This window comes from Pempheris klunzingeri, chromosome 17 (genome assembly GCF_042242105.1).
Source record: "Pempheris klunzingeri isolate RE-2024b chromosome 17, fPemKlu1.hap1, whole genome shotgun sequence".
Taxonomy (NCBI): Eukaryota; Metazoa; Chordata; class Actinopteri; order Acropomatiformes; family Pempheridae; genus Pempheris; species Pempheris klunzingeri.
Window position 1 is genome coordinate 20,852,350 of NC_092028.1, and position 26,512 is coordinate 20,878,861.

At 41.8% G+C, this 26,512-nt stretch overlaps 3 protein-coding genes across 4 annotated transcripts; 2 read left to right on the top strand and 1 right to left on the bottom strand.

Annotated features, from left to right (window-relative positions):
• The first annotated feature begins 920 nt into the window (after positions 1-920).
• ubfd1 (ubiquitin family domain containing 1) lies at positions 921-7,086 on the top strand. The gene is made up of 7 exons (XM_070848057.1): positions 921-1,055; positions 2,889-3,161; positions 3,254-3,462; positions 3,544-3,609; positions 4,657-4,762; positions 4,861-4,943; positions 6,683-7,086. Exons 1-7 carry the CDS (start codon positions 1,040-1,042, stop codon positions 6,791-6,793), a joined length of 864 nt encoding a protein of 287 aa, XP_070704158.1. The 5' UTR covers positions 921-1,039; the 3' UTR covers positions 6,794-7,086.
• Positions 7,087-8,665: 1,579 nt separating this feature from the next.
• Positions 8,666-12,412, top strand: rmi2 (RecQ mediated genome instability 2). The gene is made up of 2 exons (XM_070848479.1): positions 8,666-8,951; positions 11,055-12,412. Exons 1-2 carry the CDS (start codon positions 8,672-8,674, stop codon positions 11,204-11,206), a joined length of 432 nt encoding a protein of 143 aa, XP_070704580.1. The 5' UTR covers positions 8,666-8,671; the 3' UTR covers positions 11,207-12,412.
• Positions 12,413-12,462: 50 nt separating this feature from the next.
• zc3h7a (zinc finger CCCH-type containing 7A) lies at positions 12,463-26,207 on the bottom strand. Of its 2 annotated transcripts, XM_070848140.1 has the most exons (23): positions 26,104-26,207; positions 24,702-24,805; positions 22,525-22,564; positions 22,135-22,338; positions 19,943-20,101; positions 18,774-18,854; positions 18,604-18,648; positions 18,444-18,483; positions 18,014-18,357; positions 17,658-17,910; positions 17,482-17,510; positions 17,232-17,376; positions 16,980-17,138; positions 16,163-16,368; positions 15,838-15,938; positions 15,541-15,722; positions 14,984-15,057; positions 14,757-14,890; positions 14,568-14,673; positions 14,368-14,476; positions 14,155-14,288; positions 13,208-13,371; positions 12,463-13,117 (listed from the first exon to the last, which is right to left on the bottom strand). In XM_070848140.1, exons 2-23 carry the CDS (start codon positions 24,767-24,769, stop codon positions 12,928-12,930), a joined length of 2,967 nt encoding a protein of 988 aa, XP_070704241.1. In that variant the 5' UTR covers positions 24,770-24,805; positions 26,104-26,207; the 3' UTR covers positions 12,463-12,927. The 2 variants fall into 2 exon arrangements, with proteins under 2 accessions (XP_070704241.1, XP_070704240.1); XM_070848139.1 differs by having other exon boundaries at positions 14,757-15,057.
• Positions 26,208-26,512: the final 305 nt, after the last annotated feature.

A 26,512-nucleotide genomic window follows, 5' to 3' on the forward strand; every position in this document is an offset into this window, starting at 1 on the left:
AAGATCATGTCGGAAAAGCATGCAAAAGCAATGAGCTGTGTGTTAAAAAGCACTCTCAGAATTTGTTTTCAATTGATAAGTGGTTTGAAAGGCGGGGGGGTCAGGTCATGTGAGTCCATTAATGGAGTAACTCGTCTAAAATGGTTCAAAATGCATCTCAGGCGATGCTTTTTGGTGAATTTGTCCCATTTCCTGGTGCAGCTTTGTGATTCACAGCATTAATTGAGTGTGTAGCCTGTCCAGTTATCTGCACACATGAATCAAACAGGCCTGATTAGGTGAAACAGTTTATCACATTAGTGCAAAGGCGCAAATAAAAAGCTGCCCTCCACTAATGCTGACATAGATATAAAGTGTGGTGATATAAGTGGAGTCTTCAAAAGATGCTTGGGAGGGGTTACATTTTAATTTGTCACGGTTGGAGATGTTCATTAAATCCAATAGTTGGCGATAATGGATAATTTTGAACTCCAGACGTCCCACATTATGAAGGAGGAAGAAAATGTGAACCAATAGCCCCTGAGTAAAGTGCCACCTCTCGGTATCTGCTGTGGCTGCCACCTCAACCAAGAGGCTCGGCAAAGCGAGAGGACTCACTACCACTCGCTTCCCGGTTTGCCAGAACGCCCGTATGTGGCGGCATTGTACCGTTCGTGTTTTTAGTGATTATAATGAAAATCCAGACTCGTTTGACAACATTATCTAGACACAACATGTAACTGATCCTGAATAAATCCTGAAAAAAACCAACTTTATGTTCAGTTATATTCAAGAGCGCATGCGCATTTCCATTCCGTCGCCCTGTCCGCCGGCGACCTCAAATTACAAATATTTTGACGTTGTCACGGTAAGTGCAGCCATACTTGTTATGCCATTTTAAAACACACATCGGTGGTTTTATCTCCCCCCTTGCTGACACCCGTAAATGTGCGCTTGAGCGCCACTGTCGCCCGTGGACTTTTACTTCCTGGATATCAGCGCTCATCCCGCTGTCTGTTATCTCTTTGCCACAACCTACAGCAGATTGTACACAATCATCATGGCGACCCAGGATGGTGGGTATAGAGAAAATACTGCACTGTTTTCTCCATTTCTTTACTCCGAGCCGACACACCGTTAGTAAAATAACACATGTCTGTAACTGACATGTTGATGCATGACGCCATTAATGCAGTGTGACTTAAATCAACGTCTTTCCGTTACGTTATTCTTGAACTGTCCACCAGTGTTGTAGCTAGCTAACGTTGACGGTAGCTAGCATCAGTCCATTTTAGCTATTTGTGGAGCGCTAAAGTTAATTTTAGGTTGTTAAACTAGTGTTAGGGCTCGATTGGTTAACTTTAGCTGCTAAAGAGCTAACAAAACGTGGTTTGTCTGTGAATGGTAACGACGAAGTAGCGACACACAGTGTGTAACGTTGACGTTGAGTGTTTTAAGGCCAACCGTAGAATGAGATCCGGTGTTTTTTGAGACTAACGTTTCATATTTGTGTTCGAAAATAATGTGTGTGCTGTGGTTCAGTCTTCTTTATCCGCTCACCCAACACTCAGGTAAGAGCTGCTGTACGGATGGGGGGTGAAAAACAGCGATGGAAAGAGCTAGAAAGACCCCGAGAGAGGGGGAGACAGAGGGGGAGACAGAGAGGGAGACAGAGAGGGCAGAAAAAGCGAAACCAGACTTGATTCCTCACTTTGTGCTGCAGACTCTACATGTGCGCACCTCTCAGACACTTTATTAGAGGAAATGAGTAGAAAACAGGTGTTATTTAGCCCCTCAGAGCAGAGACACAGTGTCTGTGAGCTTTAGAAGTCAGCTAACTCACTGCTGAAGCTTCATTTAAATCATTTTTTTAAAATTAAATCATTTATGATTTCAAGAAAAAACTACTTTTTACCTGAAAGTTGCTGAAGATAGATGATAGTTAATATGACTTGAGAGGAATTTGATGAGGATTTCCTGGTAAACGTTATGGGGGAGAAATATATATATTGCAAATAGTAAAAAACTAGCCCTAACCACAGTGCTTCATTTACAATAGTATATTTTAAAACATCATACTTTTATCAGAAAATTGCAACTCCTGCCAATTTGGCCATATTGTGATTTCAGTAATATTTAATTTAGCTTCTTCGCCTCAGTCCAGACACATTTTGTCTGCTGATAATTTTAATATTTCTCGGCCAGCCACTCGAACTAAATATGCAGCGTCTTCTATAACATTTTATGTCGTAACATAGTTTTTTTTTTTTTAGTATAATCTCAATGGAGGTGGTTACTATTTTAGGCACGTCCTGTTTAAAACACTGAAGGAAACACTTGTGAGGACTAATCTAAGAGTCATTGTGTTTCAGTGAAAGAGGCGGACTGATGGAAAGTGAGGAACTGATTTGTTTGTGTCATTACTTGGAGTATGTTTCACTTTCAGCTTCAAAAACGAAAGAAAAGAAGAAGGGTTAGGATTCCTGGATGCACAGATATCAGCCTCCAGCAGGCTGCACCAACAAATACGTTCACTGTTTAAGTGTAACTTTTATTAGACCGTCACCGTCAATCGTTTTATTGTCATATGTACAGATAAGAACAAGTTTCACCGCACAGTGGTGGTCTTCAGTGCTGCTTCAGGATTAAATAGCTAAATGGAAAAAGAAAGGAGATAAATAAACAGTAGATATACAGAAAAACTAGTTACAGTTCAGGTAGTAATTGCACATGGATATGTCTGCTGCGTGTTCACTGTCTCTTTGGTAAGAAGGACATGCTTAGGTGTGCATTTCTGAATATTTGCACCTATGTGGGAAACAGTGGGATGCACTATTCTGAGAGGGCACCCAGCAGCCACACAGAATCTCATCTAAAGAGTCTTAATCGGCGGTTTTATGCTCTTTCAGGAAGCGAAGAAGTTGTAATGGACACTGAGGCGAAGCCAAAAGAGGACGAGCGACCAGGTGACGATGCTGTAAAAGGTGACACAGAAACTACGTCTCACACGGGTGCGGAAAACGCCACAACTCAGGACTCTAGTATTAGCAATGGGGACGGGGCAGACGACAAGCAGGAGATGGTGGACTTGAAGATTATCTGGAACAAGAATAAATATGATCTGAGAATTCCTGTTGATAGCACCGGAGCCAAACTAAAAGAGAGCATCCATTCTCTCACTGGTGAGAACGCACAGTAGTTCACTTTAAGATAAGTGTTATATTGGCTGTTTGGAGGGATTCACAGAGAGACGTGTTTTCTTTTGTCCCTTTAGGTCTTCCACCGGCAATGCAGAAAGTGATGTACAAAGGACTGCTTCCAGAGGACAAGACGCTACGTGAGATAAAGGTTACAAATGGTGCAAAAATAATGGTGGTAGGATCTACAATAAATGATGTATTAGCCGTGAATACGCCCAAAGAGGTCATTCAGCAGGAAGTTAAAGCTGAGGAAAACAAGAAAGAGCCTTTATGCAGGCAAAAGGTAAGATTAATGACAATTCTGCAGAATAGAGTGAAATATTTACGGAGTTTTGTGATTTTTAAACCCGCACTGTTATTTCAGCAACACAGGAAAGTTTTGGACAAAGGTAAACCAGACGACATAATGGCAGCTATTAAAGGAACAAAGGTGAGAGCGGATGAAGGGAGGCCAGTCCTCCGTTCTTGTTTGTTTGGTATTGAGTTTTGACAGAAGTACATCGAATGAATAATTTTAATGGATAACTGCAGTATTTTTAAACCTGGGCCCCATTTGTACATATTTTGAGTTTGAAATGACGGGTGGGTACAAAAACATTTGGAACTGGTCCAGTGTATCGCCTCAGCCCACAGCCAAGAACAGGCGACAAACAGGGCAACAGCTGCCGTGTGATCCTTTGGGGCAGGTGCACGCCATCAAAGTTCATCCACTGAAAGTGCTTGTTTTTGCCACTGACAGGCTCAGAGTGTTATTCTAAGTGTATGACACCATTATGGAAAGGATCCCTACAGAGAGAGACCTGGAAGATCCTCCATGTGTAACCATAAACAGCTGTTGTATGATGCTGTTCAAACACACCAGACTCCATTGATAAAAACAGTAATTTCATCTCAGAACAGGGGAGTGGCTGGTGTAAACCTGCCTTGGTCACTTAGATGGTGTGTTTCACAAATATTGTACTGAATCTGAACTAACCCTTAAAAACACACAAGTCACACAGTAACACAAACAAACCAACGGATTGAGACAGCGGTGGACCAGCAACTTCCACGTTAAATTACTGTTTTTAGCAATGGAGTCTGGTGGCTTTGAAGAGAGCGATTTAAGGGCTATTTCTGTTTAAACCAAAAAGATCTTCCAGGTCTCTCTCTGTAGGGATCTTTTTTTATAATGTTTTCAGACACTTAGAATAACAAGCTGAGCCTGCCAGTGGAGAAAACAATCATTTTTAGTGGACCTACTTCGATGGGGTGCAATTACCCCAAAGGTTTACAGAGGGAGCAATTGTAGCTTCTGCTCCGCCTGTTCTCTGCTGCCAGCGGAGGCGATCCACGGGACCAAATCCAAAGTTTGTGTACCTACGAGTCATTCAGAATCCAAAATATGTTTAAAAAAAAATAGGGCCTCGGTTTAAAAGCACTTGACTTATCCTTTAATACCGGACACAGTGACTTACCTGCTCTGTCCCACTAACAGGAACGATTACCAACAGTGCCTTTAACCGGAATGTTCAACAAGTCCGGAGGAAAAGTTAGACTCACATTCAAACTGGAGCAGGATCAGTTGTGGATCGGAACAAAGGGTGAGATTACAGTCGGCTTCGTTTAGCCAAATCCATCACAAACACAGACACGCTGACAATTAAATGTTTTGTCTCTTTTGTGTGTTTTTCTCTTACAGAGAGAACGGAGAAAGTCCCGATGGGCTCCATTAAAAACGTAGTGTCTGAACCCATCGAAGGCCACGAGGACTATCACATGATGGTAATTCCTCATGAAAAGTCTGAATGCCAAAGGCTGCGAGGCTGACGTGTGTGTTCATGTGGGTCATGTACTGTAACTGAGCGAGATGAAGAGGGCAGTTTATTTAAAAGTTTGTTTATGAATGCATTCAGTTCAATTCTGTTTTTGTCCGTAAAAGGTCGCTTGTGGAGACCAAGTGTGCAGGTCGAGCCGGCCGCTGAAGTCGCTGTCGTATGTGCGCGTCAGAGTGATGGGGTCAGCGTGTGCTGTTTGGGGGCTCTGCAGTGGAGCGGGAAATGTCAGCGCTTTCTCTAGATTAACCTTTCCTCTCTAAAGGCACTCCTGTTTTTCACTGTCAGAGAAATGGAAGTCCCAGAACAAGCGACTTAATTGAATCACGTTGCCTCATGGAGCTCAATATTTATTTATTTTAAGAGGACAAAATGAAGCCTCAGACCAGCACTGATATGAAGGATGTACAGTTTAGGAGAATGTAGTAAAGCTGATGTTTGGGCTGGAGGAAGGCCTATAACTATGACTACTAACAGCATCCTGTATTTCATATTGATGTTCTAGACTTGAAACATAAATGGAAAGTAAGCAAAACCAGGAAAGTCACCAAACTGACAGTATAATGTGTGAATGTCACGGCTGTTGGTCACAAATCCATTGAAGCGAGTATTTTAATCATGAAGTTGAACATTTAAGCTTCTGTGTGTGTGTGAGTGGGAATTTTGAGGGAATTTCCAGATTTTCCTGCTTCCCTGTTGTTGAGGTTTCTGACCCCCTCTGAACACGCAGGTGAGATCAGACTGTAGCCCATAAAAATGAAGTTGGAGTTTATTCCTGCACAGTTCAGCTGTGTTTCGTGGTGTTGACCACGGTGGGTCGATGCAGTCACAGTGGGCAGGGAGCTGTGCCTCTAAAACAGCAGTGATCCATCCTCTTTACTTTAACTTTTTAAAGGAAAACATGGGTACTTCAAAACCTTTTTTATGTCATTTGGGTTCAAAGTGACGGGTAAGTACAAACACTTCTGAACCGGCCCAGTAGATGGCCTGAGCTGGCAGCTGAGAACAGGCACCATGTGATCCTTCGGGGCAGCTGTGCTGGATCAAAGCAGGTCCACTAAAAGTGCTCAGGTTGTTATTCTAAGTGTGTGACAGCATCATGGAAAGGATCCCTACAGAGAGAGACCTGGAAGATCCTTTTGGTTTAACCACAAACAGCCGTTATATCGCTCTCTGCACACACACCAGACTCCATTCACAAAAACAGGGATTTTTCATGGTAGTTGCTGGTCTTCTTCAGTCTTGATCAGTTAGCCTGTTTGTGTTGTTGTGTGACTTTGGTGTTTTAAAGGTTTACTTTGGATCCAACATAATGTTTGTGTAACACACAGTAACACAAACGAGCTAACTGATCGAGGCAGCAGTAGACCAGCAGCTCCCATGTTCTGCAAGGTAAAATGACTGTTTTTGTCAGTGGAGTCTGGTGAGTTTGAACAGCACTATACAACGGCTGAAAAGGAACTTTTTTTTTTTCATTGAAAGGCTGTATGTGACGCTCAGCATGCACAGCTATCTGGCTTCTGAATGTTGACTTATTTAAAGCACTGTTATGTTGCAAACATGCAGAAATATTCCTTATTGAACACCTGCAGGTGTCGTGGTTTGTTGGTATTTACAGTTGCATTTGTAGAACACGTTAACATCCGTGAAGTCGTTAAACATGATCGCCATTTTCCTCCCCTTTCGTAGGCTTTTCAGTTGGGTCCAACAGAAGCTTCTCAATACTGGGTCTACTGGGTGCCTGCACAGTTTGTCGATGCAATCAAAGACACAGTCCTTGGAAAATGGCAGTATTTCTAATGTGCCTCTTTTTTTGACGATGAACTGGGATCGAGAGGAGGAGCCGATGAAAAATGAAACTGGAGTCAACAGCGAGGCTCAAGGAACTTCCTCGAGTATATTGGAAGGAAACGGACGGACGCCTGTGGACTAATCATAATGTTTTTAGGTTTAAAGTGCACTATGTGGCAGCGTAACATTTCTCAGCCCTGTTGATCTTTCAAGGTTTTCAGCAAATCCAAGGGAAAATGATGAAACAATTGTACAGAAATTGCTAACACTTTTCTTCAGTTATTCTTAAAGAAATAAAACTTATTTAATGAAATGAATGAAGGAGGTCGTCGTCGTTTGTCTTCGTGTATTTTTGATGCACTTCTGATCCAAATCTCAAACTGACCAGTCGTGTAGGCGCTTTGAGTGAGCAGCAACACCACAAACTGGATTAGATTGAGGTCACATGAGGGAGACGTTTGCCATCAGGGCTTTCTGGCAGAAATCCAGCCCCTTGCCTCCAGGGTTGGGGTCAGAGTTTAAGGTCACTCTAAGGTTTTCTGACAGAAAGCCCTGAAGGAAAGCCCTCGTGCACCGAGGTCCAGATTTCCTTTATTCTTTTAAGGGGTTGTTTTGATGAAAAATCAATCTCACAATCAGCTTTATTCCCAACATATAAGAGATTTGAGTCCCGTGTTTCCACTGCTGTCGTGTGATTAAACAGACATCTGGTTTAATCATGAACATTCAACTGCTATCTGCAAATACTGTACGTGTGTGTGTGTGTGTGTGTGTTAGCATACATATACACACACATATGTAAAAACCAATATTAGAAAAAGAAGCACAAAGCTGCAGAGATGCTGGAGTACATAAGGGATGATTCTGTGCAGGTCTATTATGTACATAAGGTAGATGATATGACAGGACAGTGCTTAGATCTGTCTTTAATGATTTGTGCTCATAAATTGCAGTAACTGACTTTAGAGGAAACGGGTGCAGTGAAAGTTTGGTGTAACAGAGTTTTCTGACTCTGTACTCTGAAGAAGCAGCTCTCCTGCACACTGCAGCACTTTCCCCTCCAGGATGTGTCTGTATTTACCTTGACAAGCCTCTCAGGTCTGCTGACGTATGATGTTTGGCTCATAGATTTTGGTATGAAGGCCACAATAGTCTCAGGCCATGGAACTATATTCCACTCTGTGTTCATGTATCCGTCGAAAAAAACCCAACATGAATTTTCCTTAAAAATATTTCGATCTATATTATACACATATGCTAGGTGTGTTCTTTGTCTCATGTGTTGTTACAGTTTCAAGTATTTATTTTTCATTAAAATATCTATTTACAATAAATTACACATTAGCAATCATTTATGCTAATATAATATTTTAATCATAATTTTCACCTATTCAGTTTTGTCAAGTCAACATGAAAAAATACTGCCTTTGTGTCAAATATCCAGTAATTTACTGTCTGATAAAGTCAAGTATCAAGATTAATTTGAATGACTAGCAAGGTTAATTGGACTGAACAGATACATGAACATCCTTGTAATTTAAAACATGAAAATATGATCAAAAGCAACTTCTTCTGATTAATTTAATTTAATTAAAAAATACAAATTTAATTTAATTTTTATGTAATTTTTTAAATTTATCACAAAAATAGGCAAAAGTATTTAAAACAAACACAAAAAAAACCTTCCTGCAGAAAAACGATTAAATTAAAGTGTCGTTCTTTTTGCACAATTTTCCAAAAATAGTCCTGTGTTTTATTCTGAAACTTGTACACTGGCTTTTACTCTGAAGGATTCCACACAGGAAGTGACGTTTTTCCCCTTTAAATGCCACGCCTCCACTTCCGGTACGTCTTAGTTTTTGGCGGGAGGAGAACGAACAGTTGGTGATGCTGAACTCGGTGAAAACAACCGGAGAGCGGAAGCGACCGCCGCCCGTTAAGGTGCTGTCCGGCCAGCTGAGGACGGCGGAGAGCCTGGGGCCAGCCGACGGATGTGTCATCAGGCCGGGCGCGGGTCGCTCTCTGCCGGCCTCGCTGGTGTGGATGCAGGGGACCGTGCTGGAGCTGCAGCGGGACGGAGACGCAGCGCTGCTGGTGGATGAGACGGGGACGTTCACGGTCCAGGGCGTTAAAAACATCCCCAAGGGGAAGCCATGCTTGTCCCAAGGTAAATAAAGTTTGTTTCAGCTGTTTCTAGTGGAAATTAAGATTAAAAACACCAGACAAATGGGACACATGTTGGATTATAGTGCTTAATCTATTTTATATTAATATTTTAATGTTTTTACCCCCAATATCTTCATGTAATGTGGATTACAGACTCTGAATCAACACCTAAACAGGAAAAATAGGACCCAGCTCTTCATAATGGATTTAAATATTTATATAAATATTTTTATGGACAGTTCATGATTTTTTTTTTAAAGTAGTTTCTATATTTTAATGTGAGGCAGTGACAAATAGGACACACCTGTTTATGTTGGATTTTAATGGTTGCTTTTAATAATTTAATGTAGAATTCAAGATTATTTCCCTCCCAATATCTTCCATGTGCCACTAAACAGGAGAAAATAGGACACTTTTACTGGTATTTTTTTTAAAATAATTTTATTTCTCTATATTTTTTCTTTTCTAAAACCAGAAATAAGTACTACACTGGACAAATAGGACACATAATGGGTTTGAGTCTTTTTTCTTTAATTAGTTTTTAACAGATTTTTTAAATTGTATCTTCGTGGTTCTTTTCCATAAAAAATATGAACATGAAACCGAATAAAAAGCAGAAGATGTGTCCAGTCTGGTCGTCGTACTGATACACTTATATTACATGGAAGCTATTGTAAAAATTAGTTTTCCATTAATAAGTAATTTCATTAAATGCTGTTTGTTATTTAGTCATAAAATGTTGATGAATGTCCTCTTAGTGAAGCTCACTTCTTCAAATGTCTCATTTTGTTCATTTAAAATAATTACAAGATTTTTTTTATTATTATTAAATTAAATATTTATTAAGTTAATTAATTATTTGATATCTTTTCCTGAAAAATTACTTTCCAGTGTCAAATAAATGATATTTTAAACCCACTTTAAAACCTCTATTCTGGACAAAAGGGTGATTTCACTGTTTTTTCTGTCCAGTTCACGTAAATCTGATAAATCAAGGTTGAGATCAAAAAGCTTTGTTCTTGGACCAGTTACACATGGGGGGTCTAATTTATTTGTCAAAACCTTTATTATGTTTGTGAACAAAAAAATCCATCCAGATCACATTAGACATTGATCTTCTCAGTAGGAAAAAAATTAATTTTCCCTTTTTTTAAAAAAAAAATTCACAAAGAGAAAATGTTTTAGGCTTTTATTATAATAAATAAATGATATTAACACAGTCACACAAGCTTAAAGGATAACTCAGGTATTTTTAAACCTGGGACCCATTTTATTGATTTATTTATTATTAGTTGCATATTTAAAAGCTCTAAAAGTGCTTGTTTGATCCACTGACAGGCTCAGAGTGTTATTCTAAGTGTGTGACAGCATTATGGAAAGGATCCCTACAGAGAGAGACCTGGAAGATCCTTTATTATTTATACTGAAACAGCTGTGGTGTCAGGCTTTTCAACCCCACCAGACTCCATTGACAAAAACAGTACTTTTACCCTGCATATCACAGCTGGGGCTGGTCTACTGCTGCCTTAATCAGTTTGCTTTTTGTGTTGTTGTGTATTATACAAAAACTGGTTTGATCCAAACTAACCATTAAAAACAAGAGTTAGGTTTCACACAATAACACAAACTAACTGATCAAAACATTGGCGGACCAGCAACTCCCTTGTAGAATTACTGTTTTTGTGAATGGAGTCTGGTGTGTTTGAAGAGAGCGATATAACGGCTGTTTGTGGTTAAACCAAAAGGATCTTCCAGGTCTCTCTCTGTAGGGATCCTTTCCATGATGCTGTCACACACTTAGAATAACACTCTGAGCCTGTCAGTGGATCAAACAAGCACTGACAGTCATTTTGTGTAAAAATGGAGCCCAGTTTTAAAGATACCTGAGTCAGTTTTCACCTCTGATTATATTTGTTTTATCGTTCAATTCATATGATTCCTGGTTTATTTACGAGTCGACCACAGCCAGCCCTGAGAACAGGAACACAAGCTTTAAAATAATACCCACATGAAAGAAAAAACATCAGATCTCCCAGCGTCGCCGTCCTTGTTTCCTCGAGTCTGTTGTCACTGAACGATTGACCGCCTGCTGCTGTTTTTACAGGCAAATATGTCATGGTGATGGGTGTCATCCAGGCCGTCTCCCCGGAGCCAGTCATCCGTGCGGTGAAGATGGCAGACCTCTCGGCGCTCACTGCGCTTCACAGACGGATGTGGAAGCTGGAGGTGGAGGACCTGCAGCAGGTGCTGGCCTGAGAGCTGAGCTGCTGGTCTTCCTGGCGGCAGCACGACGTGCTCCTGTCATGTGTGTCCAGCTGGCCGTGCAGCACCGAAGTGGTTCTTGACAAAACAGAAAAACTGAACCAAGGATTCTGCGGAGATGTCAGGCTCCTGACTCGGAGGTATGATGCAAACTGACAGACACAGACTTTGACGGGAGAAAACCGTATTTATACTGTGAAGTGTGATGATGCCAGAATAACAGATGGTCCGATAGAGGAGGAGAGATTTAGGTTCATAGTTCAGCCTCCGGAGGGTTTGTGTGGTGGAGCTAAAGTGCCCCTCTTCTTAACACGTGGTTAAACTTTAGGTTATTCAGCTAAATTAATGATCTCACCACCAATTTTCCTTAAATTATTCCCTCTATTGATCAGCTAATGCTTCGGGGCATGTTGCTCCTTTAAAGGATATCTCTGGTGTTTTTAAACCAGGGCCCTATTTATTTTTCTACATGTTTTGGGTTCGAAATGTCTGGTAGGTACAAAAATGTTTTCCAACAGCGAGATGATCCTTGTTGTTTAACCAGAAAGAGCCGTTATAGCTCGTTATTCAAAGCCACCAGACTCAATTGAAAGAAATGAGTACTTTTACTGCAAGTACTTTAATTAGTAACCCTGCAGAACACAGGAGTTTTGGTCTACTGCCGTTTCAAACATCTAGTTTGTCTGCAGCAGCTCCTGTGTAAAATTACACAGGCTTTAAAGAGTGATATAACCCCACCATTAACAAAAACAGTAATTTTACCTCACATATCACAGCAGGGGGCTTTTCTACTGCTGCCTTAATCAGTTAGCTTTTTGTGTTATTGTGTATTATACAAATACTGGTTTGATCCAAACTAACCATTAAAAACAAGAGTTAGTTTTCACACAATAACACAAAGTAACTGTAAAATTACTGTTTTTGTCAATGAAGTCTGGTGGCTTTAAAGAACAGCTATCTGTGGTTAAACCAAATGGATCTTCCAGGTCAGTCTCTGGACCAGTACCAAACGTTTCAGTACCAAACGATGTAAAAATGGGGCCCAGGTTAAAAACACGAGTTCTCCTTTAACTTACTTTTGGAAAGATGTTGGATGGTTGTATTAAAAGCCGAATATAATGAAACAGTCATGTTGTGTATGTTTGATGCTTGTAGAACCCTTTGAATAATACTTACCTTATTTTTCAATGCACTTGTAATGAAGTACCACTGGTGACAGATGTAAATAATAAAAACAGTTTAAACGCAGATTAAAAAAGAGGCTTTATTTGGTGTGGTGCCCAATACACTGGTAACACTATTAGATAAATGGAAAATGAGTGTCAACTGAGCTCTCAATTTAAGTATTCCATACTTTCAACTTATTGAAGGGTAAAAGTAATTAACATATACAAACTGTATGAAAAGAAATAAGTTTTAGGTCAACTGTAAGTCTCTGATCAAGGTTTACACATGCCGTTTTCAGATATTCTACTGAATGGTGCATAGCAAAGCTTCAAGTGTCCTACACTCAGTATTTGCTGTTAACGAGATCTCTCCTGCGGTGCGGATCAGAGTAAAGCAGCCACCAATCAGAGGGCTGGTCCTGAGCGCCCTCTTTAAAATCATGCCAGGCTGTTTCCTGTGCACCTCAGAGGCCCTCAAGGGTCACCTGACTCAAGACAGTTTCAATTCTGCATTAACTGCAAGGGAGCACGAGTACTGTCGTCACATCATTATATAATGTCTTTAAGCAGAAAACTGTATTTTCCAAAGTCATTGTCGTTTGGGGCTATAAGATGGTCTTTTCTGGCTTTGGCGAGCTTCATCAAAAGGAATTCCCTGCGCTCCATCCACTCTTTTAGCTCCAGCGCTCCGTGCGCCAGCTTACACAAGTCGTCCTCTGTGCACGTGCCTTTGACGAACCTGCCGAACACAAGATCAAATGTCGGCCATCAAGAGCGGCTGGAAGATCAGACTGGAAACCGGAGCCAAGCAGCATTCTGGTAATCTTACCTCTCACAAACTTTGAAGGTGCCTGTGGGAAATCGGTACTGCCAGCAGTTCTGATCATCCTCAGAGTTGAAAACTCTGTCTTTGTGTTTATCTGACGTGATATGCTGCTGCCACTGCTTCTCGCTGTTGCAGTTTTTACCACACAGCCAACAGTGATTGCCGGCCTGCAAAAACACACGTGACTAATTACAGTCTGTTCATTTGAATCACGAAGCAAATGACATGAAAAATTATAAAACTGTTCGCACAATTAGGCCCTCGTAGGTTTTTACTGATTCTGACAACTAACTGATTCTCTAGCGAAACAAAACACACCAGCAGCTTCTAATGAGTCTGTTCTCATTACAGAACAGTGTTGACATGACTAACAGCATTTTGACACAAGCAAACAAAATGACGCTCAAACTGTACAAAGCTCAAACGGTTGCCCTGTAGTTACGTCTTATCAGCACCGTAAATCTTACAAGGTGTGTAGAAGTCATAATGTTATCAACATAGTTATCAAGAGACCCAAACAAACTTATTTATTCCTATAGAGTGAAAATCTGTGGAATTTAGTGGAATGTTTTTGCTCTAAATGTGATCAAATAAGTTTAACATTTGTTGAAAAAGCCAAAGCATAAATCTGTATATCACACATTAATAATAATAATAATAATAATAATATTGTGTTGTATATGTTAAGCTCCTATAACTGCCAGAAGTGAAAATCTCTCCCCTTCCTTCCATCTTAACGTTGAATAAATAAACGCTGCTTGTGGAAGTGTTTTGTCTTGTGTGTTTTTTGTGGCTCCCTTAACTGCCACACTTAACTCTGAGCGCTCCTGCTGGAGGGTTTCACCAGAACTCCCAGTACAAACAAACACCAGCGACCACTTCCTACTCCGGCCGTGTGTTTATCACCAGAGGGAAGCCTCGCCTCGTATTTGCTGCTCCGCTAAACTCACCACTTCTTCGGCGTAGTCTGTGGGCATGTGGATCTGTTTGCCGTTCTCCCTCACTGAGTTACTGGAGGTCTCCTCGCCCCAGCCAGGCCTCTGAGACTGCAGCCACTGCTCATAAAGCTGATCCATATCTGGAACTGAAGCAGGAGACGGGATGAGTGCCGTTACCTTTGGAGCATCACGTGTAAGAGAGTGCATCTCCTGGACAAAACTCACTGTTGTTTTCCTTCATGTAGGTCCAAAGGTCTCGTTCTTCTATGCTGTGAGCAAACGTGCAATTCCCAATGTACTGACACTTCTTGCCAGCTGTCACGTGCATGCAAATCTAAAAACAGAAAAACATTTGGTGAGCATTCCTGGGGATTTATCTTAATCAGAAACACACAGAGCAAACCAGAAAAGGGGTCGACAGATACCTCAAACTGAGACGGGATGGGTTTTTTGGTTGGAAGCGGTCGAACTGTTGTCCACTTTTTTCTTTCATGGGAACTTACAAGCACCACCCTCCTGTCTTTGGCCCACCTGAAACAGAGAAGAAGGCGGTTTGTGCTGATGTTCTGGGCCGCACGGCTCCTCGTGTGCTCCACACGGCTGCCTCTACTCACGTGTGTCTCGCCTTGGCTGAGCAATACTTCTTGTTTTTGTCAGCTTCGCTTAGCTGGCCGTTTCTCCAGCACTGGCCACAGACAAACATCATCTTCAGATTCGGAGGCCCAAACCTCCTTTGTGCACCGGAAAGCTGCAGGGCACAGTCGAAGGGTTGGTTAAGATCGTTGTACACAACGTGTAACAGGTTATGATAAATATGAAGCAGTGGGGGGGTTCGGCTGACCTGGGCTCCCTGCAACGAAGCTGTTGAGTTCCAAAACTTCTTTGCTTCATGGACAATACTTTCATGGGTGATACCTGTATGATACAAAGCAATAATGAGTGAGAGTGTAAAATTCAAGCACTTTTCAAGCATTTAAGGTAAAGAAACCAATTATTTCCAGACTCCAGTTTGAACAATTCCTTTAAAGTCACAGAAAACAATGTATGTTGTCACTTTATTTCACCAGCTGTTGATGTTCAGGATTTAATTCTTGCTAATTTCCAGAGTAAGAGCTCAAAGATCTTTTCCAGCTGATAAATGAGTGCAAAGTGTGAATCATTAGTGGTGTCAAAGAACATACTGTGTTGATGAAACACCACATCATGTTGAAAATGGAGCCATATTACTACCTTTGAGAACAGTTGAGCATTTTCCAGACTTTGTGTGACTCGTGTTCACTTTAGCAGTGACAGACGCTGCATAAGGAGTTCTAGTTGGCTACTGGGAAGTTAAAGAACATTTTAGAAGAACACCATCCCGTCCCTGGAGGAGTATTTTTATTAAAGAAGCAGCCTTACCAAGCTCGTGCTGCATCATCCAGACCTTGAGCTCAATGAGGCTGTGGGCGTAGAAGCAGTCGTCCTCCCTCACGCAGCCGTAGCGGACTTCATGGCGACAGAGATCCAGCTGGCACTGAGGAGTCAAGGGTCTGATTTTGGAATAACGGACTGTATTCTCCTTCAAAATGTGGACCAGGCACCTTTAAGAGACAAACGCAACGACATCCACACATTTTAATCGAGTGTTTGCTTGAACTATAACATCCACAAGCCGATTTATGGACTCAGAGCTGTAAAAAAAGTGAAATCACTTACTTATGATCCTCAAAGTCGTGCTTCGTCACCGGATGAGAGCAAAGTGAGGGGTCGTCTTTATTGGTTTTGCTGATTATTCTGGGTTTGTGGTCAAAGCACACCTGCACATTTAAAGCATTTGGAAATTTTACTTTTTCTATAAAACCAAAACATTTACTAAAAGAATGGTACACGGCTGATACTTTAGTTTGATCCTGCAGCGAGACAATACCATCAAATATCAGGAAAACTCCCCAACAGCTGGTGCACCAAGCGACAACATGAAGGTGCAGCAGTATCAGACCTCAGACTAGTTCTTAAAACAATAAACTCACTAAATACTCACTCCACAGAGAAACATGAATATCCCATGATGCTCCTGGAGGATCTTTGGGACAGTCAGCCTGACGTTAGAGTTGGGCCCGTAGGGATCGAAGAGGAGTTCTCTGGAGATGAAGCCTTTTCGCTCCAGAGTCCAAACGTCGATCTCCTCCTGGCAGTACGCGAACGTGCAGTGGCCGGGGTACAGGCACTCTTTTCCAACAGCCACCTCTGAAACGGCACGGGGAACATTTTGGTGTTTGCCGTTATCCAGACATGACGTGATGCGATGCGACGGGAGTTGTAGGTAATGAAAGCAAGAAAAGTGCACTCAGTAGAGCGCAAACCTCCCACAGGCAAATCTCTGCTTCAGCCAACCATAACCTAACATGAAGCTATAGCCCCTGTGAGCTTTAAAGGGGTATTTAACTCTTTTTTTGTTTGTCTTTTTATTAATACAACCTTTGGTCCTTCTGGTGCATTCATAAGTGTAGACTCAAGCTGTAAACTGTTTCAATAAAGTTGTTTAAAAAAAAAACAACCTTACTTAAGTCAGTCAAGACGGCAGCAAAGACACAGAAACATTCAGTCTTGTCAAATGTGATTAACTTTGGCGGATCAGATCGGATCAGGTATGGAATTTATCTGCAGAGGCTCCAGTTTGAAACCAGAACAAACTTTTGCTCTTTTGCTCTCTAATGTTCAGAGTCAGCAGGAAAAAAAAAATATTAGTCACGAACAGACAACCAAGCACATGATCCCCTGCAGGATTACGTCTGGCAGAGATACAAATTATTAGTGTTAATGTGAAGAAATTAATTTGAGAGATTCATGAGTGTTACCTTTGCAAATGTAATAAGGTCCAACATATTGAGTTTTCGTTGGTCTGGGCCGGATGAGCTTCCACGTTTTGTCTGCCGAATGTTTAATCCTGCCGAGTAAAGCGTCCTTTTTGCATTTGTGTTCTTCTGTGTGAAGTGTGTAATCCAGCACACCGGGCCCTGTGGGTAGAAAACACCACATCAGGCCTGACCTTTGAATGATAACCACCACACACACACACACACACGCGGACCGTGAGAACGATCGCTCACCGGTTTTGATGTAGCAGACTGAGCACGCTTGTTTGAATTCATGGGTGTCAGCTAAGGGGTTCTTTGCTAAGTCCACAGCAGCAGGGAGACCCTTCACTTCAGGCATACCCACAGCCATTCCCATCGGGGTTTCACTATTGTTCAGCTGTTAGGAAATAAAAAGACCAAATATGATTTTTTTTAAAAAGCCTGTAACAATATTTAGACTAATAATAAAAACTAAACAGTAATAACACTAAACAATCATTACCTGTGGAATGAATGGACTCTGACCATAATCTGAACAGAAGGGAGAAAAAGACAATACGAAGAGTATTAGTCAGCGATTCTGATCACTAGTAGTACATCAAATATTGATTGGAACCACAGTAAGAAACAGAGTTATGATTACTCTGCTCTGTCAGGCCAGGTAACAGAGCTGCATACCTGTTTTGAAGTCTGATATGGAGAGACTATCCAGGGAGTCCAGCGGAGGGGGGAGTGGGTCAAAAGTGTCCATACCAAAATACGCACTTGACCCTGACTTGTGATACAGCGGGGGCAGATTTACAGTGCAGTGCTGGTTACTGCTGTGGAGAAAAGGATTGATGTGTGATGGCATGAGGAATGGACTCGACATGGAGCTGCCCGAGGCAATACTGGTTGGCAAAGGAAGAGGCCCCTTCACTGTGGGGATAACCTGGAGGAAGGGGCGAGAAAAACAAGAGTCACACTTCTGCTCATGTATCAACGCTACAATTTCAGTCCCGGCTGAGACCCCGCGGCGGTTTCTGCTCACTGACCATGGCGGATTCAGAGCCAGCTTGGTCCAACAGGTCATCCAGGTCGTCCCCGATGATGTCGGCGTCAAAATCTTGGCTGGTTTCAAGCATTTGGCAAGGCTTACTGGTTCGGCACCCATTAACAAATGTGGGTACGGGAAGAGGGACTGACGTGGGTACAGACCCAGGCAGGGGAACGGACTCGAAGCCCGGCGGCTCAGACGGGGTCACGGATGAGATACTGTTGCTGGGAGGAAGTTCATCCACCACTGCTTCACTCAGAGGCAGGTGCACAGCCGCCGGAGCCTGGATCGGCTCCGGCACCGGAGCCCCGACGCTGCTCTCCTGGGTCAGCCGAGGCACTTCTAAAAACACACCAGGGGAACAAACAGGGTGAGCCACTCTTCCACTGTAACTACCAAATCAGAGTGGTTCTAAGTTTCAAACTTACCAATTTCTATATCTTCAACTGAAGACAAGCCATGAGCAAACTGAGGAAACACAGAAGAAATTCTTTGATCAACGTCTCAGCAGAGACTAGATAAGGATGAAGATGTAATGACGTATTTTAAACTGCGCAGATGGAAAAAAAAAAAAAAGGTGCTGCTTACCTTTTCACATGATGCATCTTGATAACTTGATCCTCGCAAAACAGGCTGTGAAAACAGGAAACCCCCCTCAAAGTAACTCAAATGTTCGTTGTACTCGGGTGAAGAAGAGATTCAAGCATCAGCTATAACATGCAGAGTAAAAATGTTTCAGACTCCTGGGACAAACGTACCTTACTCCTCACATAAGCTTTACGGACTTTCAATCCCAAAATTTTGGCAAGGTCCTGAGTCAGCTGCGTGACACTGGAGTCCTGGAGGAACCAAGCCAATGTTGATTCAGACGCATCCTTTGATGTTTGTGCATTTCTATCATTACATCACACGTCATGCTCATGGAAATGTAGAAAACACTTTTATTTGAATATTTCTGCATTTTGGTTTTTCTACATATTAATTACAGGCAGTGAATCATTATTTTCTCACCTGCTTCACTTCACACAACTTTTCAGCAGTGAAATTAAAGCACTTTGAGCATTTTCAAGCTTTTCAAGCACTTTAAACGTGTGGTAAATTAAAAACACTTCGATCAATTAGGCTCTCGCTGACTTATTTTATTTACAAGCACTTTCCAAACTTTGAAAACGCCACATTAAAATTCAAGCATTTAAGGGTTTCCGGCAGCTGAACGGACATGTTGAAATATTTTTTTCATGCATGATTAAAATCTTTACATATTTTGTGAACCTTTTATGACTTTCAGCTTCCTTTAGAGGGTGATCACACCACTAGTGCTGTGCAAACTGCCCTCAAACTTTAGTATTTTGTCATACTGGAGATGAATTGAGGTCTAGATCTCAAAATATAATCATATAAAATCCATATAAGGTCTCACACAACTCTCAGGTCAGTAATGCAGAGAGATGTAGATGTGAAGCTACTAAAGCAGAGATACTCAGCTGCCAAGCACACAGATTTCCTCATTTTCATGCAGGCGCTGCACGAAAATAAATAAATATAATAAATTAAGACGGGCAACTGCAACATAAAAAAAAAATAAAAAAGGCTCTTAGGCCTGATGTTTAAAAGAAATCAAACGTGGCTGCTAGTGACACCAAAGTCGGGCCTACAGCAGTTTTACATGAAATGTAAATTTATATATGAGAGTCACGTGCCGACGGTCACATGCTCCGATGATGAGCTCATGTTTTGATGTAGCCGTCGGACTCAGTCATCAAGCATCGCGCCAGAAACAGCCTGACTGCACCAGGTGTGCTGCTCCTGCTGGCTGCATTCCAATTTGCTTTAATTTTTGACAAATTTGCTGAGACAAAGAAGTGAGCGGCTTTCCTCTGCACGTTTAATGAATTAACAGAACACACACACAGGTGTTGCACCTTACCTGAGGCACTGCTAGAGAGCATTTGGCAACAGCCTCGTAGGCCTCTTGATGTCTCCCCATCTCCTTCAAGGATTTTGCTTTCCTGTACAGCGCTTTGTAGTTTCCCTCGTTCAGCTGGAGAGCCTTTTCACAGTCTTCTAATGCCTGGTCATAGAGCCCCTACGGAGAGGAAAACATGTTCCAGAGTTGGGAGAGCTTTACTTAACCCGAGTGCTGTGTGAGCGCAGAACAAAGAAACCACTCTGATCACAAATTGACTTTAGGTGTTGGGTGAGCCGAGTCAGGTTTAGGTGTGGTCTCCCTGAAGACAGCACAGTTTTTACTGCCATGTAACACGATTCAACACACGGAGGCCGGGAAGACGGACCGACTGTTCCTCTACTCACTTTTAATACCGCCTGCTTTCCTGGATTTTTGTTTTCAGATTTTTGTTTTTGTGTTCGTCATAGCAACGCCACTTGAAATAATCCTCGACGTCCGACAAACGCACAGGAATTACATTTACTAGAGTTCGACTGCTTGGAGCAGGAAGAAGCTGACTGATTGGCCCCACGGCCAAACGTCAACAGGTACAAGAACATGTGTGGAACAAATTAAAAATGCTTCATACAAAACTTGGCCAACAAAAAACAAGTGATGCCATTAATGAATAAATAGTGTTTCCATCAATCTCTGACATTATCTACTAAACTGACAACTTCACCGCTAAACTTTCACCTTCTGCTCTTATTATATAGTATAATAAGTATATATATGAGTAGAGAAAGAAGACTCCAGGTTCAACTCTGGGGCCTTTCTGTGGGGAGTTTGTATGTGTGCTCTCTGGTTAATTGGTGACTCTAAACTGTCCTGAGGTGCGAGTGTGGTTGTCTGTCTCTACGTGTCCCCCGCCTCTCGCTCCCAGCCCCCCAGGGATGCTTAAGATGGAGCAGGTATAATGGATTTAGTATAAAGTATACAGCACTTCATTGCTCAAACCTTTCAGATGGATCATTGATTAAAAACAAGCAATTCAGCAACTTCCTCCCTTAACCTCATTCTTTTTGTTTCTGGTAATCGATTCCTTTTTTTGGATGACAAATTATTGTTCATCTCTCGGAACCTCGAAGCATCTCATTGTGCTGCAAAACTAAGGTTATTTCCAAGTAATTCTGTGTAACAAGAGGACAGAAATTAAATTTGTACCAAACTATTGTTTAATGTTGCACTGCAGATTAGCAGATGAGCCCTAAAGTGGTAATTAGTGAGCTGAACAGGATTAGGCAAGTTTCACCCAGGTTTCAGTCTTTGTGCTAAGCTAAGCTAAGCTAAGCTAAACAGCTGCTGGATGCAGCTTCACACAGACATAATGGATTGTATCGACCTTCTCATTAAGGTAAATAAGCATATTTCCCAAACACTAGACCATCAGGGCAAAACCAACAGAGGAAAGGCTGTCAGACGGGGGTTATGATATGGAGCTGCTTCAGGTGCCCTCTCGGCCCTTCGCACCATAACTTGTGCTCGTCTTGTGCTTTCACAGGACAGACACGGTGCAGCTCATTTTAAAGGAAGGCTGCCTGGTTCAATAATGAGGCTTGCCCGATTGCCTGGGGCAAGTAAAACACCAATCAGGCTAATAAATCTAGAAACTCCCTTGTCCAACCAGTCAGGTAGTAAAAACAGACTCCATGAGATTATTGTGCTAATGTTTCCTGTGTTTTGGGGCTGCTGCTGCCGCCCCCCCCTACCCGACATGGCTGCTGTTTAAGAGGCTGGAATAAATTAATCCAGACTTCAGACAAACTCTACAGCTGGTTTCGATCGTGCTTAAGTGTGTGTGAGGAGAACTATTGGGAGTAACCCTGGAGTTACTGTTAACTCTACAGGAGCTCTGTGGCATGAATACAGTGAAAGTCGGTTTTAATTTTTGATTGTGTCAACAAAGATTAAACATAACTATTAACTTTAGTCTAAAAGTTGGTTTCTGATTTTTAAATGACAAAAAACACCTTAACATTGAACCCAGACTGATATTTTTACATAATATGAAAGAGTGTAAGAATCCAAATGAATTCATGAGACCAAAAACTGTGTTTTGAGCTTAACTTGTACTTATTAAGTGCACGTGTCAAGTGTTTCAATACCCCCCCCCCCCTTTTAACTCTACCGGGGTACCTGAAAGTGAAGTGTGACCGTCACCCTCTACTTACCGGGACGATATTTAGGTACGCAGCAGCTCGATTTGCATACAGTTTTTCCAGTAAACCCGTTGGAACACAGATTTCTTCAGAGTCAGCATACTCAGCTATACTCAAGGCCTCCGTGTACATCTCGATGGATTTAGTCCATTCCCCTTCTTTAAACACGTCATTCCCTTCTCCAAAAAGATTCCACACCAGATCCTTAATGAACACCTGAAAATAGGAGGAGTAGTAGGAGAATGGAGTCACTACTAAACAGCTGATTGGTCCTTTAATTCAGGCCACCTGTATTTGAGGAAAGAAAACCACAGGCTGCCGTTCATGTGACCCGTTCATCATCTGTGTGTTGATAGAAGAGAGGAACGCTGGAAAACCCACATTTAAATTTGCATAGCTTACCTCATACTGCTCTTGATTTCCAGGAAATGGAAGCGTTGATCTAAAAAATAAAAAAAAAGGTTCATGTTACACTCGTTTTTTTCATTCATTCAGTACAAGGTAATGATTTTCATTATTATTGATCCACCCAATTACTCTTTCAGGTAAACATTTGGTCTTCCTACACAACAATTTGTCATATTTATCAAAAATCAATTGAGTGAATCAGCTCGTCTACTTAAATTAACAGTAAATGTCATCATATGTTAGTTTAGCATGTGTGAGTCATCCGTGGATATCTTCGGCTGGTGCAGCGTCTACTGTTTCTGTGCCATCATTAAAAAACAGATCTGAACTTAAGACGCAGGGGCATCCAGACAGGAAGGTGTGTAGGTGTGTGTTGTGTCAGTGGTTTGACAGGTTGCTGAGTGTGCAGCTGCTCAAGGCTAACAAGTCAGCAGAAGCAACAATCTGTAAACATCCCCTCACCCTCAAAACAAAAAGATTCGCCTCAGAACTGAAAATACTGTGGAAACACGTCAGTGATCACGTCTGTCCGGCTCGAATTCGCCATAAAGGGATTATTATTATGACCAGTTCTCTTCCCTTCCTTCCTTTATTACTCACGCAGATCACCATCTAATTGACATCTGTATGTTTATTAAGAGATGAAATGGACAGTTTTGCTTTTTAATACATTAAACATCCCGGCATTAATCCACTTGGCGAGGTCGGGGGTTAAATCGTGCCGCTTGTGAGCTCCTGCGGCAGCTTTTAGGGCGCGACGCAGGTCCGCAGTGCAATCCCAAAGCAACCCCCCCCCCCATCAACACACATTCATTCATTGTTTTTGTTTGTCAGCAGCTTTGAGAAGATGACTTTTTTCCCATTAAAAGTGTTTGAGAGTAAAATTCAAGCTGCCTAAACAGATTATTGACGCATTTATCATCACACAACAACAGGTTAGTTTCTTTTCAAATACTAAAAAGACTTTTGGTTTACGTGACTGTAGGAGAAACATCAGATAATGTTGGAAATCGAGCACTTTTCAGATTCAAATGTGAGCATATTCCTGGCATTAAAAACAAACTGGTTAAAATCACCTATTTTCCAAACATTCAGGACTTTGAACGAACCCTGTTCATTCATATTCATACTTTTTACCATCATGATTTCAATGTGCACACAGCAGCAGCCTCCGGTAGCCAGCAGGAGGCAGACGGGAGAGTAAAAAAATACACGTAATGTAGTTTTAAAACGTTCTTCCATTTGTTGTCACGTATGAAAAGACCCAAACTGAGCACTGTAAGCAAACAACTCCACTGCTATGTGCCAAGTCTTCTAACTGAGGCTTTTTTGATCACTGTAAGAGATTTCCACTGTAATTATAAGCGCCAATTATACCAAAATATCACTAAAAACTGGTTTTTATACTGAAGCAACAACAGTATAATAAAGTTTTGTAATGTTTACATGCTGGAGTGTAAACGATCTCAATTAAAAACTCTTATAAACAGCTGAATGTGACTAAATCTAATTCCTTTTGACGGTGCTGCTTTTCTCTCTGACACATTTCTAGCGTCACTTATTGGTCCCCAGGATGTGGGCTGGTGCACTTAAATATTTACTGAAGTTAAAGTGAAACAGGACATCAGGGGAGTTTTTCAAGTGAACCGCGCAGTGATGATGCAGAGTAGTATTTTAAGTATCACTTTTGTTTTATGAATAAAAGGCCCTGTCAGATTAGATGAAATGCAACACTGCACAGCCCTGAAACAATACGTGGACATACTGCGACTCTGCCTGACGCATGAATACAAAGCTCAGATCAGATCTGGAAAATATCCCACATTAAAAACAAAACTAAAGTAAAGCCACTAATCAGCTGTAGCGCTGACACACAGCTGATCGGAGCAACAATGCCGGGCTGACAAATCATTCTTGCATCACGCGGTCTGCATCGATATACCAAAGCTTTTCCACTAAAAAAGGACCCACAAACACAATAATACTTACAGCTGATGTGACTCTTCACCTCAAGAAATACAAGCTAATGCTTTAGTTATCCTACATAATATCTCCCAGATGTCGGGACGTGTATATTTATAGGATTTAAAGTGCTGTATTAGTGGAATTCAGTTACTCGGGGACCCTTTAAAAAGGAGAGCGCCCATTCTTTAACAACCAGTGACACTTACTGGATGAACTGCAGGCCTTTCTGGATCTCCTGCCAGCGACTCCTCCTGTCCTGACACGCTTCGGACATGTTTGCGTGTTTTAATATCCACTCCTCAGTCAGCACCTGAAATTATGGCACACAATTACTACATCAACCTGCATATAAGTCACTGGTTTAAAAAAAAAAAAAAACAGTGACAACATTGACAAGAAAAACACTCCTTGCTCATCATTAGTCACCTGCAGCAGGTTGTCTAACTGGTTAACTAACAGTTGACGGGCTCAGCTCTAGCTGGCAGTCTCTCACTCAAAGTCTTCATGGGCTTCATCCCTCAGTGTGCATCGCTTCCGCATTTAGTCATGACGACACACGTGTAGTTCCGGATATTAAAGCTAAACATCTTTGTTAGCCTGCGAGCTAATGACACAGCTAAAACAGTTGTTTGTGACCAGCGGGACACTCAAACTACACGTTTATAAAAGCTGTGGACCGTAAAAGGAAGCACTTATTAGCTTATTAGCCTGGGGGGGAACAATCATAGCACCTAAACGCAGGAGGTCCATTATCGGACAGCGTTTCCATTGCACTAATATTCAGCTTTTCACGCCTTTTTGTGTGAATAAAGTCAAAATAAAAGTCATTCACACGACACGAATATAAAAAATGAACTTTAAGTGTTTTTTTAAGCATATAAAAAGGTTATTATCAGCCATTTTTCATGCTTTGATGAGAAGGACTGCAGTCAGAGGGCATCAGCACTGCCCTGTTTTAAATCTATTATTCTGACTTAACATTTCTCCTCACACTTCTTGAGAAGTGAGCAGCACATTAGATCACACACCAGGTTACATCACCACACTGAGCCCAACTCATGAGTCAGGAAGATGGTGATGTCAGCTCCCAACGCCCGCTCTGTTTTGGTCAACAAAGCCAGAAATTAACTCCATTGTTGGGAATTTTAAGCGTAGGGAAGCTTTTATTTCTAAACAATCGCGTGTGTGAGAAGACGACTGATTCACTGAGGAGGAGGACATCCTTTAAATTAAGTTGTTTGAATGAGGAAGAGCCTCGTAGGCGGAGGTGTCCGATAATGGAGGCACGGTCTTTAAGCGCACGTGTGTTACCCGCGGCTTGGGACCACCGAGTGTAGATTTCTCGTTAGCAAACATCATCTGCTAGCAAAGATTAGCAGTCACAGCACAGTTCAGTTCAGTTCGGCGGGCGGGAGCCAGGCGCTGGAAACACACAGACCTCATCGGCTAAGTTTCTAGGAAGTAGACTGAACCCAACAAAGCTCAGGCATGTCCAAGTTTAACTAGTTCCCCAACGCAAACAATAGCGATCACTACATGTTTAGCTCCTGCCCGAAACCTGCCGCCTACCACACAGATTCCCCAACAGTCTCCGCTGCGTGTACTTACATTAATGTGTCTTTATTCCAAACAAACCTGACGTCGGTTGTCTAAAAGGAGGGAAAGTGGTTTTTCGCTAAAGCTAAAATTACTTGACTGGATGTGCTGAACCGCTGAAGGCCGCCCTTTGCTTCTTCTTCTACGGGGAGACGAGGTGCCGCCAACGGCGACTGCAGCGCACTGCTGCCCCCTACAGGCAGTGGCCGGACACGACAATGCAGTTTTAAATATCAATAAATCGATATTATTATGATTATTATTGTTATTGTTATGATTATAAATATAAAAACAATAAAATACATTATAAACTGGCAATGGAAAGTGCAGCGAGCCATGGAGAATATGTTTGAACATGTAGGTTTTGAGTTAATGTCATCTGAATCTGTACATCTTCCAACAAACATAGATCAATAAACCA

Bases quoted from the DNA above. Each gene is read 5' to 3' on its own strand.
- zc3h7a (XM_070848139.1), bottom strand. From the start codon at position 24,769: ATGTCCGAAGCGTGTCAGGACAGGAGGAGTCGCTGGCAGGAGATCCAG. The intron at 20,102-22,134 runs GTAAGTAGAGGG...TCCTCTCCGTAG, and splicing joins CGTACCTAAATATCGTCCCG to GGGCTCTATGACCAGGCATT. The intron at 13,118-13,207 runs GTAAGATTACCA...TGTGTTCGGCAG, and splicing joins ACCTTCAAAGTTTGTGAGAG to GTTCGTCAAAGGCACGTGCA.
- rmi2 (XM_070848479.1), top strand. From the start codon at position 8,672: ATGCTGAACTCGGTGAAAACAACCGGAGAGCGGAAGCGACCGCCGCCC. The intron at 8,952-11,054 runs GTAAATAAAGTT...CTGTTTTTACAG, and splicing joins GAAGCCATGCTTGTCCCAAG to GCAAATATGTCATGGTGATG.
- ubfd1 (XM_070848057.1), top strand. The intron at 3,162-3,253 runs GTGAGAACGCAC...TTGTCCCTTTAG, and splicing joins GAGCATCCATTCTCTCACTG to GTCTTCCACCGGCAATGCAG. The intron at 4,944-6,682 runs GTAATTCCTCAT...CCCCTTTCGTAG, and splicing joins ACGAGGACTATCACATGATG to GCTTTTCAGTTGGGTCCAAC.